The 18,786-nt window shown below is 39.4% G+C and overlaps 1 protein-coding gene across 1 annotated transcript in view; it reads right to left on the reverse strand.

Moving 5' to 3' along the window:
• Window positions 1–6,996: 6,996 nt before the first annotated feature.
• The window catches only part of PLPPR4 (phospholipid phosphatase related 4), a 55,158-nt gene continuing 43,368 nt past the window's right edge, over window positions 6,997–18,786 (reverse strand). Inside the window, exons 6-7 of the mRNA XM_072997948.2 lie at window positions 18,077–18,250; window positions 6,997–13,017 (exon numbers count right to left, since the gene is read on the reverse strand). Of these exons, the coding sequence (XP_072854049.2) occupies window positions 11,683–13,017; window positions 18,077–18,250 (1,509 nt within the window). The 3' untranslated portion in view covers window positions 6,997–11,682. The remainder of the gene's footprint in view (window positions 13,018–18,076; window positions 18,251–18,786) is intronic.

An 18,786-nucleotide genomic window follows, 5' to 3' on the forward strand; every position in this document is an offset into this window, starting at 1 on the left:
TTAATGCAGAGGAGACAAGCTGCAGTTTGTGAGAGCTGTGATAAGGTCAGTTCATGCTTTGAAATGAGAGGAAGTGCCTCTGTGTTCTTTGCTCACCCTGAACCATTAAAACATCTTCCTGAGAGATCTGCACAAAGGGAGGTGATGATGAAGGGCCTCCCACACTTCCTACACAGGCAAACTGTGCTAATGCACCCTGGGCAGCTTCCTGTTTTGGGAGATACACAGAGAGAAACAAATTCTTTTTGTGTATTCACTTTTACTTTCAGAATATTTTCAGCAGTTTGATCCAAGCAGCATGTGGAACATTACTTCAAAATCCCATTGTGGAAGATAATACTGTAATCAGAATGGGCGCCTCAGTCCTTCTGTAGCAGGAATGTTCTTTGGTACAACTTCACTGCAATAAATGGCAGCATATAAACAAACTGCTTTATAGGATGGTACCTATACAGTGGAACAGGAATATCTCTTTCATTATTATATCTGATCAATGATTGGAGAGAAGAGGCTTTTTGAAATATCATATGCAATTGAGTTCTGGTGTGTACAAGACTGCATCACAAAGTCTTTTCATTTATTTTTCTCTCCTAAGTACAAACAATATATAGAAGTAGTGGTAAACTTGCCTCATGGTTGTCTGTTATTCTAACACATGAACCATAACCATAAAAATAATAATCAGACAATAATAGAGAATAATAAAGGACCAACAGTATTATAGCTTTCAGAGGCACCAACCTACAGCAACAAAAGTCCAACAGTGCAGGAATACCTGTCTTGAGAAACCATTACATGGGCACCACCCCGTTGCTTCCTGGATGATAATGTCAATAAGCAACCATTCAACTGGTGTATAAAATTAGGCTGTCTTCAGGATGAAACTGAGGTATTCATATGTTCAAACCAAAAGCAAGTTATCTGTACTAGATACTATCAGAAAATAATTAAGAACCAAGGTGTAAGTGATACAGTATATGGAAATGTTGTCATGACTCTAAAGAAACAATTCATAAGCTAGCGTCAATGGGTTCGATGTGAAAGCATAACCAAGTTGCAAAGAGAATTTGTCAGCAGTTGGCTAAATCTTATGGATTATTCAAATCTTGTCCTCTATATTATAAATTCTACCCACCTCGAGTTTTAGAAAATGAAATTGCAATACTGTACAGGAACAAGCAAATTATCACAAATAAAATAGTTGATTTAAACAAGCTGGATATTATATTTTCTGGATAAGCAACAAGGAAAAACATGCCTTTTAGAAGTTGGAGTTCTATCAAGTGACCTCAAAAGTAAAGAAAATATAAAAATTGCGAAGTACTAAACATTAAAACAATAAATTAAAATAACATGAAAATAAGATCGGGTCACCTTCCTCCATACATTAATTTCAGGGACAGAAGTTTTTCCAAAACCAGTAGCTGTTAATTTGCTTCCTGAAATTCAAAGATCAGTGATTTTGCAAATAAGCCATCTTACCTGCATATTTTTTTAAGACTTGACGCTTTGGCCCACCTCACTTGTACCAGCGGTGCTGAGACAGAATAGTAATGATGATGATGTTCGAAATAGCCGCTGATGCCCGTGATTTTTGTCCAGCTCTTATTCACTTCAATTGCCCTTATGCAGGACAATTTCTCATCTATGCGATACCTCTCAGTATTTACACAGTAACATTTTCTTCAAAGCACAATTGGCAGAGGCTAAAAGTAGTATCTGAATAATTTATTTAGTCAGATTTAAATGGAAAAATGGCAGCCCACAGTAACTCCCCAAATTTAGGATAAGCAATTTTTATCCTTATTACTAAAATCACAACTTTAGGACTGGAAGTGAAGTTGTCATCTCCTTTCATGTCAGAAGCAATCCTGTAGAAGGAAGAGCCAAGAAACTGCTGTCATTGTCCAAGGGTCTCCCAAATAAGTTCTCACAGTCCTCATATTTTTTGGAGAGGTTCCTTCTATGTCACCCACAAGAGGTCCTCTGGTCCACCAACGGTTGGATCATATATTGCAACCTACATATGATGCTTTAAAGAGGTTTTGAATGGGAGGGAGCTACAGTGAATGTCAGTCAACTCAGGAACAGCCAATATTGCCTTGTCTACCTCAAATTCTTCTTCCTGCCTTTTGTCTGTCAGAAGTGGACAGCTAGAGTAAAGTGTTCTGTCAGCTATGTAACCGGCTAGTTTGTCAGTAATGAAGGTACTTAACCAATTCAACTCAGCAATGGAACAAATTAATATTTTTACCCAATATGATTGTTTTTATCTATAATGGAAATATTTTAGTCTTTTTCATGACCAGAGTCTTTGAGTGGATGATTGAAACAATAAATACTAGTTGAGGGAAACTAACATATAAGGCATGGTCCACTGAGGGAGACTTGTAGCTTAATCTGCTCTGTAGATTACTGACTGAAACATTTTATTCTCTGCATAATTAGGAGGAAATTTATTTTATTTAATTATTAAGGCCACACTCAGTTCCTCACACACGGAGCCCCAAGACCATCTGGGTAGCAAGGTGAAGGAAGTTTGCAACAACACCATCCCTGTCAGAAGGCCATTCAGCTTCTACTGAAGTATCTTTAGTGAAGGAGGCATATTTAGCAGAAAGCATTGTCTTGTTCCTAAAACAAAACAATAGATAAATAGGATTTATCCATAGATCAAACTGAGAGTTCTCCAAATTCGGGGCAGTGCTTAAGTATATAGATGTTGACAGCTGCAGCTCTTCTTCTGCTCCTTTGTTCTTTGATGAAATAAGCATGACCTCTTTGTAGTTAAAAGTAGGCTTAGATGGGAGCATGGGGAGAAAAGGTCATTGCCCACAGACCCTAACAAATCAGCACACTGTGAATTGTTTCAGTACTAAGGAAATCAAAGCCCCCAAACTGAGCAAAGCAAAATATTCCATGTGCTTGCAGTACCTTAAAGGACACATGACTGCTTTGTTTAGTGTGCATTATGCAAGGGGAAAAACCATGTGTCCAGGCATTTTCCCTCTTCAATGTCTGCAACTTTTCCCCCACCACCTTCCCTCTAACACAGAACTTGGAAAACTCAGAAGGTAGCTCTCAGAATCCTCCAGCCAACATGTCATCCAAAAAGGAACTTGGGTTGATGGATCAAGCATTGGACGAGAACTGGGAAAACCTGGGTTCAACTTCAATCCCATCCATGGCAACTTGCTGGGGATTGGTGACAGTAAGCCACTCTTTGAATATCTTATGTACCTTGAAAGCCCTATTAGAGTTGCTCTAAGTCAGAATCCAAATGGCAGTATACCACCACCACCACAATAAAACAATAGTGTTCAGGTTATATGTTTGAGTCCCATTCTTCATGGAGAAAGTATATATGGGGTGTGTGAAATCAATGACAGTGCAAATATGAAAATATTTAAGGTTAAGATGGTTAAACTTTCAAAATGTTTCAGGACTAGTCCAAGAAATTTTGCTGCCTGAGGCAATGTGCAAGAGGATACTTTCTGCCTCTCTGGGAAAAAGCCAACCGGAACAGCAGCTAAATTTCACTTTAGCACTGGCATCGGTATCCTTTGCAGCAGTGGTCCTCAACCTTGGGCCTCCAGATGTTCTTGGCCTACAACTCCCAGAAGTCTTCACCACTACCTCTGCTGGCCAGGATTTCTGGGAGTTGAAGTCCAAGAACATCTGGAGGCCCAAAGTTGGGGACCACTGCTTTACAGGACAAATATGCACATTCGCCAGTTCACTTGCTTTCTCCTACCATCTGATGACTGAAATTACTAATTCATTCTCCCTGGTGACAGTCAACAGGGAGGGAGGGAAAAGGAAATTTCCAGTGGTGAAGATATATTTTGACAAGCTTCACAATTCTATCACCTGTGCTGTTCTCTCATGCAGTAGGCCAAACTCTTCCTCACTAATTTACAGTTATCTGGCGCCTTTGCTTATTAAAGTGGGCTCCCCACTGATCTCATTTTCTGTCTTCGTTTATTAAACTGGACTCCTATTGACCTTGTTGATTGACTTGGCAATGCTATCTTTGTCATGTTTCTATTTAAAACTCTTTAATAGAACCAGTAATGTGCTGTGACTGCAGAAAGGTTGCAAAGATTTATGTTTGAGTTTACCTCAGAGCCACCTGATTTCTTTGTTAATTTCCTGGGTAATTTTCAGTATACAAATTTAGGTCACATCTTACACGAAAGCTCCCTGTAGAGGGGCAGTAGAATAAGCTACATTTGGAAGCTGGGATTTTTTTTTAACCCCTCTGGTAATTTCGAAGCAGAGAGCTGAATAAGTATCTCACATAGAGGCTTCTGAGTAATTCATATACTGTATTATGAAATACTTTTATTTAAGTTTAACCTTTATGGCTTCCCTTGACGTATCTTGGGAATTGCAGCAAGGCGAGAGCTCTTTGTTAAATAATCTTTGGTTCCTCTGGATATGTGAAAAAAAGTTATTGTGTGGTTGCCACACAGAACCCATTGGGACTTACCTACAAGAAGTGGTGTTTATATGAAATGGCTCTTCTGAGTGAGGGAGCAAAAGGTTGTAAAAGCCTTTTCTAACCATGTTTCTTCTAAATGTGTCAAACCTCAATTCCTGGCAATGTAAACTGCTGCCTGAATGTCGCCAGTTCTATCCAGCCTAGCATTGTTGGCAACGAAAGGCAGCAGCTCACCTTTCTACCTTAGGTAGAATTCTTTCCTTACCTAACTGAAGGTGTTGCGGATGGAACAAGGACGTATGAGAACTCCTTCCTGCTTCACTATTTGGTTGTTAAAGGCAGCAAAAGCAGGGCTTATGATTTTTTAATTAAAAAACCCATGTATATTTTATCTGTGATCAAAAACCCAAGAATTTCTCCTGGCAATTTTTCCAGGTATGTGCCCATGCTAATGAGGACTTTTGCAAGTCCAGCCCTTTAATTGTCCAAACTCCCATGAAGGATATGTCTCTTTTCTTTTCATTCCAGTATTCCTTTTCCTTGTTAATATATAAAGATGATTAAATTTGAATTTCTGTAAAGCTGCAATAGAAAGGGCTATTTATAAGCAGAAAACTGAATTAGTTGCTATAGAAACAAGAAATGTTTTTGAGTGTATGAATCGAATGAAGAATCCAGAAGAGTTCTCTCCTATTCAATCTGAGGTTACAGTCTTTCATTTGAAACCACCCATAACTGTAGGCATCTCAAGTAGTTTCCAAGCCTAGTCTGGATTGAGGACTGCATATGTTGAGAATCCAAGGAAATTATCCAGTGTAACTAGAAAGAACACTGCACCATTTGCAGTGCTGTTTGTTGTATTTCTAATTTGCAGGGAAATTTGGGATTCTGGTCTATAAAATTGGGAGAGCTAAACAACGAATACAATAACCCAGTGTACAAAGCAGGCTCTCTAAACAACTACTCTGAGGTTTTGCATTCTGACTTGCTGACAAAAAAGCTACCGAAATAAACAGAGTTGTGCTGGTACAACAATGGCCAGGCTGCTTGCTGTGCAGCAGGCCACCATAATGCTGGTGTGTTTCCATGGCAACAGGGTTCTTGCCTCCTGGTTCTAGCAACAGATATTGGATCACTTTGGCAATCAGTTTGGGTACCTATAACAATAATGCTGGGGAAGGTTGAAGGCAATAGGAAGAGAGGAAGATGAAATTCAAGAGGAGTTGACTCCCTGAAGGAACCCACAGGCTTAAGTTTGCAAGAGCTGAGCAGGGCTGTTGAGGCCATGCCATTTTGGAGATTTCTCTCTCATAGGGCCACCCTAAGTAAAAGAAGTGGAGTAGACAGTGGAACAGCATCAGGACTGTATGTTCACTCTCTTTAAAGAACCTGAGACTTCAGTCAGAAATTATTAGATTCCAATTGTTCTTCTTTGGTAGTGTTAAGTTGCTTTTGACTTACAATGACCCTAATAGGTTTCTGAGGTAATCGGAAAATTTAAGGAGTAGTTTTATTGTTGTCACACCCCCTCCTCCCCTGAGGGTCCATGGCTGAGCAGGGAGCCAAATGCAGCTCTCCCGAGTCCTAGTCCTTCACTATATCCACTACACCACTTTGACTCAATATTACAGAAGCCTGAAAACATTTCTTTTCTGTTGCAAACTGAACTAACGAGCTAAGATAGGGATGGTCAACATATGACTGCTGGGATGAGGGTCAGCTCTAAACATTTGGCTGCTTGAGGTTTAACAGCAAATTTCCTTCCTCACTGGTGTCTGTTTGTGTTGCTATATGAGAAAAAAGGTCTGACTTGTGTATTTTTAAGAATTGTGTGGAAAAAGATAGCTCAGCAAAGTGTATGAAATGTCCTCTTTTATACAACTATTAAAATTACAGGTGTTCTGTTTACCTCAGGCTTTTTTCCACATGGGTGGCCATGTGAGAAAGTGGACAGGGCCATGTGAGAAAGTGGACAGGGCTCCTCTACCTTTAATTGATGAATATGAAATGTTATCAGGTGTAGCTCCATAATAATCTACATTTCCTCTTCTAAACAAGTACAGTACTGAAGTTTAGCTTTTAATAATTAAGGTTATGGGAAGCCTGGAGGTAGCAACAGGAAACAACTGATATGGGTGGGATTCCTGCAAAAAATACTGTACATGGAACATCTTAACGTGATCCACAAAAGGGACATTCATTTTTAATATTCAGTATTAGTTTTGCATGTCTGGCATGGTTAACAGTATGTTAAATACTTCTTGCTGGCTTTGTAGGTTGTTGTGCTTTTCCTTCTTGGATATTTATCACAGGGTGATTCTAATTTTTCTTATAGGCATGACTGTACCGGGCTATACTTGAACCATTTGTGAGTTCACGGAATGAAGCGAGTAAAGCTGAGCTTCTCTGAACTGCAAATTCTGCACATTTAATTGTAGATTCAATCCACTTGTTATTTCTCTTCCTCCTCATAAACATACGCACATGCACTTTCCAGTTAAGTGAAAAAAGGGGCACAATGAAAAATGAAACATTGAGACACAGATGAAACCTTTCTACTTCAACGAGGAATTTAATCTTTATTTTTAACGATGTTAGCACAGTAAATTCACACAGTAGCATTGATTCTGTCCTTATTTAACAAAATACATTTATAGCATTTTTACAAATAGTTTTTTTGTTTTTATTTTAAAACAGTGCATAACATTTTTAATAGAACACAATATTTATATAGAATTTTCATTTAAAAACATATTTTGTATTTTACTCAATTTTTTTCTTAGTAAAGCACAGCCTAACAAAGAAACTGGTGCCCGTTTTAGCAAGTAAGAAAAAAAAATTCCTAGAAGGTGCCACCTGTCAATTTATTTGATTTGTCTGAAATTAAGGTATCAGTGGAATGTAAACAAAGATTAGTTTTACAAAAGGCTTCATAAATGATATACACAAAGAAGTGAGAATTCTAAGGTATATCTTTATTACTTTTTTTTGTTCTTGAATATAATTAGGTTTCTGAGAAGCCATTATTAAAAAGAGTAGCCTTTGGCACTTCCAAGTAAAAAAAGAGTATTTTCAATATTTTATGTAAAGAATGCAATTACAATGATTCTGCAAGTACTTTAAAATTGTTTATTAGTAAGTAGGAAAAAAGTTCAGCTAGGAAAAATATCATACTGCACTGGAAAGAATGCAGTGACCTTCTGAGTCTGAAAAGCAATGCATGAAACTTTTATATCTGCTAGGATAACTAAAGTAAAGCCAAAAAAGAAATAAGGAAAGTAAAGGAAAAACAAAAGAAAGTGAAATAAAATGGAAGAAGTAATCACTCCCACTAAGATAAGAATCACATGCTGTTGACATAATTAGTTGCTTTTCCAGAAGGGCAATTTTCTAGTCCTTATATTATTGCAGATACTTAGACTACCACCCTACACACCCAACTTACTTGGAAGTAAGTCCCACTGAACTCAATAGAACTTACTTCTGAGTAGATATGGCTAGGATTGTGCGGTTAATTGTCGTTTTCTTGCATTACATTACTGACTTATTAACACCACTATGCTCTCTCATTATAATTCTAGGGCAGCTGTGATTTTGTCCTACTTATTTGTTCAAAGACTTTCTTATTTGGCGGAACTAAACAAACTGAACTAATTCATTCATCAAAGTGTCTGAAATTATTAAAAATGTGGGGAAAAAGATAAACACAAGACATTTGGAGATATGAAGTCTGGTTTATGTTCATTTTAAAACAACAAAAAATTCCACAGTGTTTATAAATATTATAAATGGAAAATAATCACCCCAATCCAGTTAGGGGATTTTAATGCAGGGTCAGGACCTTTAGGTACAAGAAAATGCTGGACATGAAGATCTGTTGGTTGGATGCCTGCATCCAGTAAATTGTGTGCTTTGTTCCTGAGCTGGTCTGGGAGCTGCATGTCTGATGACCAATACAAGCTTGGTATGTGGGTAATTGGGATGTGGATAAACATCTAGATACTTATCCCAACACACAGCCCTTGTTAGCGCTAAAGAGTGTAGATCTAGGTTATGTTTGCATCAAATGCAGCTAAGACATGCTGGCTTCAGACCACTCTCTGGGGTCCCTATGTGGCACTTTAGCTTACCATGGATCATAAGCTTGCAAGCATTTGTGACATGTGACTAATACTGGGTCTTTTATTTTTAAAAATTCATTTGTAGAACAACTTTTTTGCACTTATGAAACCAAGTTTCCACAGCTAGATCATAGATCATATGTGGGATATGTGGGAAGAACCTCTTTCTTAGACAACCATCACTATCTGGCAGGACTAAGGGTCAAACTATACTTTACAGATAACCCATCATTAGAAGAGGGAATTCTTAAGCACTGAATTGTCTGATTGTCACAGCAGGAGTTTCTTCTCACCTCCCAGAGTTTACAGATCAGCTTGCTCTATTTTGTGATTGGACCTTGTAAGGGTAGCACAGGTTTCATTTGCAAGTATGAGTGCTTCAGTCATGAAGGTGTGCCAGAATGACATTTCTGGAATGTTAGGAAGATGTTGTGTTAGGAAGCATCTAATTGCACCTAACCTATAGTGACCCTAATAGGGTTTTCAAGCTATGTGAGATATTTAAGGAGTATTTTACCTCCCCAACGAGTTTCCATGACTAAACAGAGATTTGAATCCAGGCCTATGCAAGTCCTAATTTGTCACTTGATCTGCTACACGACACGAGGTTGAATTTCATCCTCTGCTCTGAAAAAAAATATCTGTGATCATAGGCAAATCACTATCTCCCCACTTCACAGGATATTTGTCAGGATAAAGTGCCATTCTGAGCATTTTGGAAAGAAACAAATATAACAAAATAATAATGTGGATTTTTCCCCATTTAGGAAATGGTTAGTACCCAAGTATTTCTGAATACGCTGAACTGTGACTAGGACTATAAATATCCCAAGTAATACACCTTCTTAGGATTCTCAACCTTTCAAGCTACTTACAACTAAGGATCCTTGGAGAATCACCTCCAGAAATGTATTGGCCTGAACTGCACGTCCTGGACCAATGTCCATGTTGGGACATAAATTGTCTAATTAATGTTGTTGTTCCTGAATGTTTTGCTGCAGTCCTTAGCTTTCAAAGCAGTTTCAAAAAGTTATAAAATCTGTGTTCTGTGAGGAAGTCTGTATCAAATGCATATTTTTGTTGAATCAAAAATTCACAGATTACTACGAAAATGCAACAGAATACACCAGTGACTGAAGAAAGAGATATGGATGGGAAAAGAGTCTCATCCACTCATCCCTAGGTAGTACTGCTACTAAATCTGATCCTATAGAATCTTTTGTCTTTTTCATGCTGTGGTTTATACATCATAATCGTTCCAGACTAGAACAGTTTTCACCTGAGAAACCTGTTTCAGTGGATCTCATCTTTACAAGTTCAAAACAGGCAAAAACTTTTCATAACCCTAAATGAAACTTACGCTTAAAGAGACTGTAGTCTCATTTGTAGTACAGTGCAGCATTTGTATATTCATTTGGCTCTAGAAGCCATTCCAAAGACTTCATAGCCCAACTATACACTGTTTAAGAATTAGGACATGCAAAGCAGAAATGGCAACCATATCTGGGCACAAGCTGGAGCATCACCCTCAGTTTCATCCATAGTTCACTTTGGATTACAAATGACAGGACCAGCCCATCAACCAGAAATGGGAAAAAAAATCCCAAGAGATCAAGCTTTCATCTCAGTTACTAGACATCTCAGTTACTGCTGATACCTCATTAGAACTGCCAAATGTTACGTGGGATATGAAGAACTCCGAGGAGGGCATATGATCCACAGTAAGGCAGATAAGTAAGGAAAACAGCATTATGCTTGCTTAGTGCCACCTTGTTTTGAGCGTTTCACATGTTAAAAACTCATCTAATGTAGGGCATGGCGACTTGGAACACCCAAGTGGCTGCACTCATTGTGCTGCCTTTCAGCCCCATCTTCACTGATCGTTTTACAGGCCCAAAGGAAGACCTGGTAAGCAGGTTACAAATGCAATACATTCTCTAGTTATATTTCCACATCCGGTTCAGGGCACATTCAAGAAGCAAGAGGCTGTAGCTCAGCTTCTGGAAGGATAGCAATGTAGGGTGTGCACACATGCAGGCTTGTCAAGAATGTTCCTGTACCTAATTCCAGCCTTGCTAATCATTTAGGCAGCCTGTTGTTATTTTCATCTTTACAGCACAGTTGCAATAATTAGTGTAAAGCTCTAGTTACTCAGTGATGAATGAAAAGAGGAAAGATCAGCAATGAGACAAACCAAGAAACTACTAAATTAGAAGAATGTAACTTAGTGCATAAGAATTTCTTATAAAAAAAATACTACCACAATATTTAAACTAGTCCCCAGTTAGCTTACTAAGAAGTGACCTCTTGGTTTGTAGCACCTGTAACTAAACACATTTTGGAGAGAAGCAAAAACAAAACAAAACAAAAAACTAGGAGAGAACATGATTCCACTTTCATGGAACATCATTCACATCAGTTTTTGTTCTAGTAAACATTTCAAAGAACTACACAAAACCTTTGCAATCTTTTAATGTGAACGTTCCACTATAACAAAGCTGTCAATATTTTTTCTACTCTAAATGGATGCAGCCAACACCATATTTTCAGCAATATTACTTGGAAAGGAATTATACATCAAAACATCATGTGTCTGTAGAGCTGGACTGATAGGTGAAGTTTTCTAAAAACATAAAGTTAGAATCAGCACCGACTTTGCATTAAATTTTGGTGCAAAACCCGCAAAGATGAAGTACAACACTGGTACAGCTTTTGCATTTAAAAAAATTCTCTCTTTTGTCCTTGAATATACATCAATCAAAAAGTTGGCACATTCAGGGATTAAGGTGTCTGCCTTTAAGATTGCTGTTTCTGATGACATAGTTCCTATTGGAGAAACATTTTGAGTCTGGAAAAAAAAAGCATGTTAGGAAATTTCTCATTCATTAGGTTCTTGCATTGTGCTTTTCCCCCCCGCAACATGAAATCCACAAATTCATGCACAATCACTACACATCAGCAACATCCATAAACAGTCAGGCTGATGGTCAATATTTTGGCACATCAAGAATATTTCAGCCTCAGCTCAGTAAAATGAAAATTATAAGAAAGAGAGCACAAAGCTTGTAACCTATGATATCGATCATTTGTGGCATGGCTCAGCTGAAGCACCAGCTCTCATTCTTTGTACGCTCTTGTAGGAGATGTTCCTTTATAGAAGATGTTCCTGGTGTTCTCTGGGCTGCTACCTCTTTCAGGGATAAGAATGATATTACCTTTTCTTCGAAGGGTAGAATCACGGCTGGAGGAAATGGATAGGGTCTCTGAACCAATCTCACTGCCTTCCACTGGTGTGACTCTTATCGTCGTGATTCCATGATGGTGGTGCTCGGCATTGTCGATGTTACTTCTTTTCCTGTCCCCAGATCCATAACTGTCTTTCAAGGATTCACAGCTCTCCGAGTCTCTGTTGAGATCATTGAGCTCATATGTTTGACGAAGGCTTCCTTTCTCGGGTGCTTTCCATTTCCACGAGCCGCTCCCTTCCCCTTCCGAGGGCATCTGAATGATGGGCCTGTTGTTCTCCGGGTGGGCCTCGACTCTGACGATGCTGCTCGGTTCGTGGTCCGTTAAGGTCTTGTAGCGGATGGAGCCCGTGCAGGTGACTGTGCTGCCGTCGGAACTCTTTGGGCTGCCCTGAAGGACCCCTTGTTGCTTTGACATGGCAATGACCTGCATGATTCTTGGCTGGCTGTTGCTTCTGCACCCGACCGACTTCTCTGCAGCTTTTAACCACTTGGCTCGGGCTGAGCTTGTTTTTGGAGATGTGCTCACATTCTCTTGCGTCTCTTCAGGAATGTGCACAAGCTGTGAAGAACCTGGACGTGACTGAATAGAAACCCTCGGCCCACCAGAAAGGCCAGCGTTGTTACAGCCTGGCATACTACCAGGCTGAATTTTTAGGTATTGATTGCTAGGGCCGTGGTGATCACCATTAACACCCACTCTGGATGGCTCAGAACTGGACCTCATTTCAATTGCTCTAGGTGGTGACTGTCCAGAATCTGTCTCTATCACCTGCAGGGACAACTTCCGGCTTTCATTCTTGTTCTTCCACTGGGAAAGGAGCTGCTTCGAGCGGGCTGAATCCATAGACGCGTGAATAGTAGCATTCCGTCGGGCTGATTCTTCCACTGCTGGCGTGTTGGTTCTTGGCAAAGTGTTGCTAAATGTGACCATGTTTTCCTTTCCCATTGGGCTTCGTGGTGTTATAATCTCCACATCAGCATTGGCTCGCTTGAGATTAGTCAGGGAGCCCATGTCTCTGTGGTTCCTGTTCAACATACTCTCCGCAGGGTGGGTGGAGATGGTGTCACTGCTGCCGCCATTTTTTCCTGGTAGGATTCTGTTGGCATCTTGGCTCATGTCAGTCAAAGATCTTAATGGTTCCCTCTGTGTATTCTGATTAAACATATCTTCACTTGGTAGAAAGTTCCCCACAGCATACAGGCCCTAGAATTGGGAGGGGAAAAAACAGGATCCCATTATGGAAAACAACATTTTTAGCTGCTGTAACTGTGGGTAGCTAGCCTATTATGCTGTGCTGCAGATATGGTGTGGTCTAACAAATCTGTAAATATATCTATAATTATGATGTACCTTTCACCACAGGGATGCAGAGCGAGTGATGCTCCAGATATTGTTTGAATTCAGCTCTCGTTAGCCCTTGCCAGCACACCATAAGATCACAGATGATAAGAATTGTCGTCCAACAACATCTCGAGAGCCACATTTTCTCCACCCCTGTTTTGTGGCCTGAGTGATAACTCTAGTTAATGGTCTCTGAATCCATCTCTGCCTATTGCAAGGTCCCCCCAAAAATGGACTCACCAGCAGCCACAATAAGCAGAGAATGTCAAAGACACTTTCATGATCAACTTATATCCCGGGCATTTCCCCATCTTTCTCTTGGCAGACTGAAAGTTTTGGCTAAAAAACCTCTAGTTACACAGCAGATAGTGCAGGGACCTACAGAACAGAATCAGCTTCAAGTCTCTCTAGGGTAGGCTACTACTTATTGGTTGTCTTCATCTGTCACTTACTGTCTCAGTAACTCACTCTGAGATATTGATAAGAGAAAGGATAAAAGGCTTCTATTTACTCATAGTTCTGAACCAATCAAAATTGCATTTTGTAGGGGGAAAATGGTTACACAAACAGGCCTTAACCAGCTAAATGACTGCATAATAACAGTAGACCTACGTAAATAGCACTAGATGAATACTGACTGAAAAAAAAGAAAGTGTGTGTGTGTGTGTGTGTGTGTGTGTGTGTGTGTGTGTGTGTGTGTGTGTGTGTGTGTGTGTGTGTGTGTGTGTGTGTGTGTGTGTGTGTGTGTGTGTGTGTGTGTGTGTGTGTGTGTGTGTGTAGAACTCTCAAGTAGGCATGACTCTCTTCAAAATCAGAAGCAGAGGGGGAACAAATGGTTACTGCTGGACTGATTGACAATCATTCCAAACTAGAAAGGTCGCTCCCAGCCAAACCTCTTAAATGCAACATACAAGGCTGAAAATAATTCCAACACTTTCTACAGAAAAGTGGCGTGGGGAAGGGTGGTCTGTAACCCATTCCACAACTGTTTTACACCTCACCTGAAGAACTTCTGCTCTTGTTTCTATGGGACAGGAGCTCTGGTTTTCAGCCTGAGACAGTTTTGCATGGCACAGAGGCTTCGGTTTTCATCTGGGAAGGTTTTGAATGGAACAAGCCCTCTCTTTTGATGCTTGGGAAGGTATGGCATGGCTGAGAGGTGTTGTGCTGCTAAGAACTGGTAAAATCTATAATGGATTACTTATGTCAGTGTGGCTATGGCTGTGCTTTTATCTCTACACACTCTGAATGCAACTCTTGAGGCCCATCCCAAAGTGGAATCTTCTTTTACCCTGAAGAAGCTGGCAAGTTTTTGATCCATCCTGAGGGCAGCTAACCTAACCTGTTTTAAAGGAGTGGTGTTGCACTGGCTTTGGCTTAGTTGTCTTTGTCTTAAGCCAAAATGAAGAGCAATTGCCACTGGCATAAGTAAAGAATAGTTGCTTTTAAAAAGATGGAGAATGGTGACTGTGTTGGTGTGAAATGTTCATCCTACTATTGGAATATTAGAAAAGGGAAGAGGGAACCAATGGCTTTTCTTTCTTGCCCACACTCAGCTGCTGATTTGGCTGCATTTCCTCATTAAGAAAGGAACATGCAAATCATGTTTATGATTGGTACACCTTGTTTTCAACAACAGATTCTTACTGGGTAGCTATTAATATCTAAGAATTCATAAAACTTGCTTCCATGTGCACACAGACATGGAGAACATGGCAGTCATTAGATGACAACAGAGCTGAAAGTATCATAAAAACCCTCCAGTGGTAAATTTTGTATAGCAGGCACTCAGCATGACAGTCCCCATAGTCCCATCTCAAATGCTGGCAGCTGTGTTAGTCTGTATCAACAAACCAGTTCTAATAGTTTTCATCTTCATTAGGAACAGGTGTTTCATCTTGTTTCATCAAACTAATGAGTTCTAATTGTTCGTTCAGGACTAAGCCACCCAAAGCATTACAGCAAGGACAGCTTGCAACAGCCAACATACTGTTGCTTAACACAGTAAGTTGTACTAGAATAGGCCCACTGAATCTATGCTGAGTGGATGAGTCAGTTCCTCCATTGATTTAGGTGAGCCTACTCTAACTGCAAGTTTAGCATACACAGGTTGCATTTGGAGTATGTCCATTTGAATAAATAGAACTTATGGAATTTCTGTTGATTCAATGGGCTCAAGTCTAGTGTGATTTACAACACAAAGCAACTGCGTTGCTGAGCAAAAACATATTTTCCTTCAAGCAACTGGGAGGATTGGGTTTATATAAGGAAACACATGCCATGAGCTCCTATTGGGTGCATCAACAATTCTATGGTAAATAGTAGTATCTTGGCCATAGCAGAAGCAAGGGATGGGAATTCTTTGGGTCCAAGTCCCAAGTCTGAGTCTTTGGTACCAAGTCCCAAGTCCAAGTCCCTATTAAAAACAAGTCCCCCCCCCCCACCGGGTTCCAAGTTGTGAGTTGAGTCCAAGTCATTGGGAAAAAAAATCTGAGTTAAGTCACTGGTGCAACTTAAGTCTGACTTGACACTGAGTCCTGCAACTTGTGTCCCCATCCCTGGTAGAAATTCTGTGTCGTGTGTATCAAAGGGCTTAAAACTGTCTTACTGCCAGGGTTGCTGTACTATCCAGTTAACAAAGTTTTGCCTTGTTTTCAGTTAGACAATTCAGTGCCTGCTTAGAACAGTTCTTTTTTATTTTTAAAAAGGCTGTGATCCTTGCTGAACTAGAGATGTAAGAAAAAAACATACAACTACCGTTTTGGCCAATGCAGTGTCATTCACCAATGAGCAAAGCCATCCATGGTGTCACATAATGTATAAATTAAAGACTCGTTTTGTCATTGGTAAACGTTGCAATTGTGGGAAAGCTTTGTTGCAAAGCTGGTTTGCAAAAACCGACCTCAGGCTGCTTGCAAATAGTGCGCACAGAGCAACGAAACCACAGGAACACTCTGGGGACTATGGGAGCTGTAGTTCAAAAACAGAATTTCCCAGGCTCCAGTACTATGTATTTTATTGGACTTCCATTTTTTAAAAAAAGTTGTACTTTATCTCTTACAAGCTCCTGTGAACCTGGCTGAAAGCTGAGCTTCGCTGGGTGCTACCCTGACAAAGTGAAGAGATGGGAAAGCTGAGAGGAGGCTAAGAGGCAGTATAAATTCTTAGAAGCTTGCACTTATGATGATGGTCAAGCTTAGTTGTTATATATGGTTGTTATATATCTTAAATTTCTGGAGATGCTAACGGTAAGAAATTATAATGTCTTTTTCAACGTAATTCTACACGCACCTTTCTTAACATTTGTCTTGGTATGGCTCTTTAATCTGCTTACACGGATACATGTCCTGCTAAGTCTTACATTTCAATATATGTGCATAAAAGACTGGTGTATCTGTTCACCTTCGGAAGAAGAAACATTTACTTTCTTGAACTTTATTACTCAGAATCCTCCCGCTAACATAAGTAGAGACTATTCTGACTAGGGGGATTCTGGATTATGTAGTCCCAAAAATAAATTGTTTCAGTTTTACAATTTTCTTTTTGGAATACATCATCCAGAATATGCACATTAGTTTACCAGATCTGGATAATTAGAATATGACAACCTTACTTTTATGCCATGAATGTTCAGAACCTTAAGAACATAAATTTACTAAAATTATAGAGTCTGCTATTACATTAAGCACTCAGACTATGGACTCTCCATACACTTCACCAATAAACATGTTACAACAGAATAAGTACAAGAGAATTGATCAATGCAACCAAACATAAACCAAACATTTTGAATGTAAATACATGCATTTCCCTTAATTTTGGCCTTTGTCTCCATGTATTTTCCACCCTCTGCAATTAATTTTCAGCTATTTACTGATTTACTGATCTGTCTCTCAACTTGATTAATTTTCTGTTCAAAGGTTATGCCCTTCTGGTTGCTTAAGATCCATGTAATGTAATATGCCGGTAAGAGACAAATCCATCAGTTTCAAAGCAATTTGTGTAGACCCTCAGCAGGGATTTGAGCTTTATTCTATTTATACAGCCAGCAGTCCATTAAAAATAACAATGCACTGCACTTTTGGGGAATGGAGGCTGACCATAAAAAATATCAAGGCATTTTTCAGGTTCATCATGCATAAATTGAGAAGTCTATAGCTCACCTTTTAAACCTGAACATTACCACTGCTTGGAATATAACTGTGCAAATTGTTTTTATTTTTTTTTATTTTTTGACGATAACTTCCCGAATTTCCCATGCAATATAGCTATCTGGGGAATTCTGGTAATTGTAGCCCCAAAGCACAAATCTAGACATTTCTAGTTCAGATATTTTGTTTTGACTGTCAGTGGAGCATAGAGTGAGACTGAAGGTGTTCATGGTGCTCATTTTACATCTTGCCACACATTCAGTCATATTTATTTATTTACTTAATTACATTATGGAATTTCTCCAGACAACAATATATTGTGGCTCATACAACACAATATAAAACAAATAACATATCAATGTAGCATAGAATGGGCCAAATCCTATTGCTTAGTGTAGTAAACTGCACTAGAGTAGGTCCATTGAATTCCATAGGGTTTTAATGAGTCAACTTCTCCATGAATTCTACATGACCCATACTTGTTTTAGAAAGTCACAAAAATGTAATGGCCACCATCCTATTGGCATTTCCGTAAAGTTTGTGTAACTTGCTGTGACTAATTGACAAGGTGCTAGGACACTTCTAGTCATGTGCCTTGTCCCATGCACAACAGTGCAGCTGAGATACACCCTGGCATCTTGTCAATTTGCCACACTTAGCCATGGAAGGTTATGCAAAGGCTTGAACATGAATAAGATTCTAGCAAATCTAAATGTAAGATTCCTCAGTTCTAAGGTAGTTAGTTATCAGAACAACTGCACTGTACTTACCAGGTAAAGGGCAATTCCACTCCCAATTAAAAAGCCACAATAAACATCAACTGGATGGTTTTTGTATTGAGTGATGCGGGTCAGTCCACAAATAATCCCACAGATGATGAATGCAAATACCAGAAGTGGTTTCAGAAGCTTAGAGGAGTCGGTTAACGTGGAATTGAAGTACATCTTTAAAAGAAAGACATTGTAACAGTTTTGTGTCATTTCTCAGAATAATGAGTCCCTTCTCTCTCATGTTTCCTTAATGAGACAGTAAGGAGGGGTGGGGAAACTTGTGGGCATTAACTACACTACCTGGAGATTTTGGGAGTTGCAGTCCAAAAAAATAGCTTTTTCATGTTCTGGGTAGTAATATCTGTTTGGAGAACAGTTTGTGCTGTATAAACTAACTAGCACATTAAGGTAAATGGGAATTTCCTTCTCTCACACAGTCATCCTTCCAGTTACACAAATCTTTCGGTGTTATGCATACAGGACATTAGACATGCAAAGCCATGCTACTGAACAGCTGCAAAAGAAAAGTGGGTTAATTTGCCAAATGTGGTCTGAGACAAACTAATGTTGAAATGAACAGGTATCCTTTTCTCTTAAGGGTCAATTGGTTCTAGATAACAAATATCAGTGAGGCCTTCCATGATAGGAGAGAAGCTTCAGGAACAGCCTTGTACCAGTGGAAGTAAGGAATTTAAATCATCAGCTGAAGC

The sequence above is a fragment of the Pogona vitticeps genome, chromosome 4 (genome assembly GCF_051106095.1).
Source record: "Pogona vitticeps strain Pit_001003342236 chromosome 4, PviZW2.1, whole genome shotgun sequence".
In the NCBI taxonomy this organism is placed as follows: domain Eukaryota; kingdom Metazoa; phylum Chordata; class Lepidosauria; order Squamata; family Agamidae; genus Pogona; species Pogona vitticeps.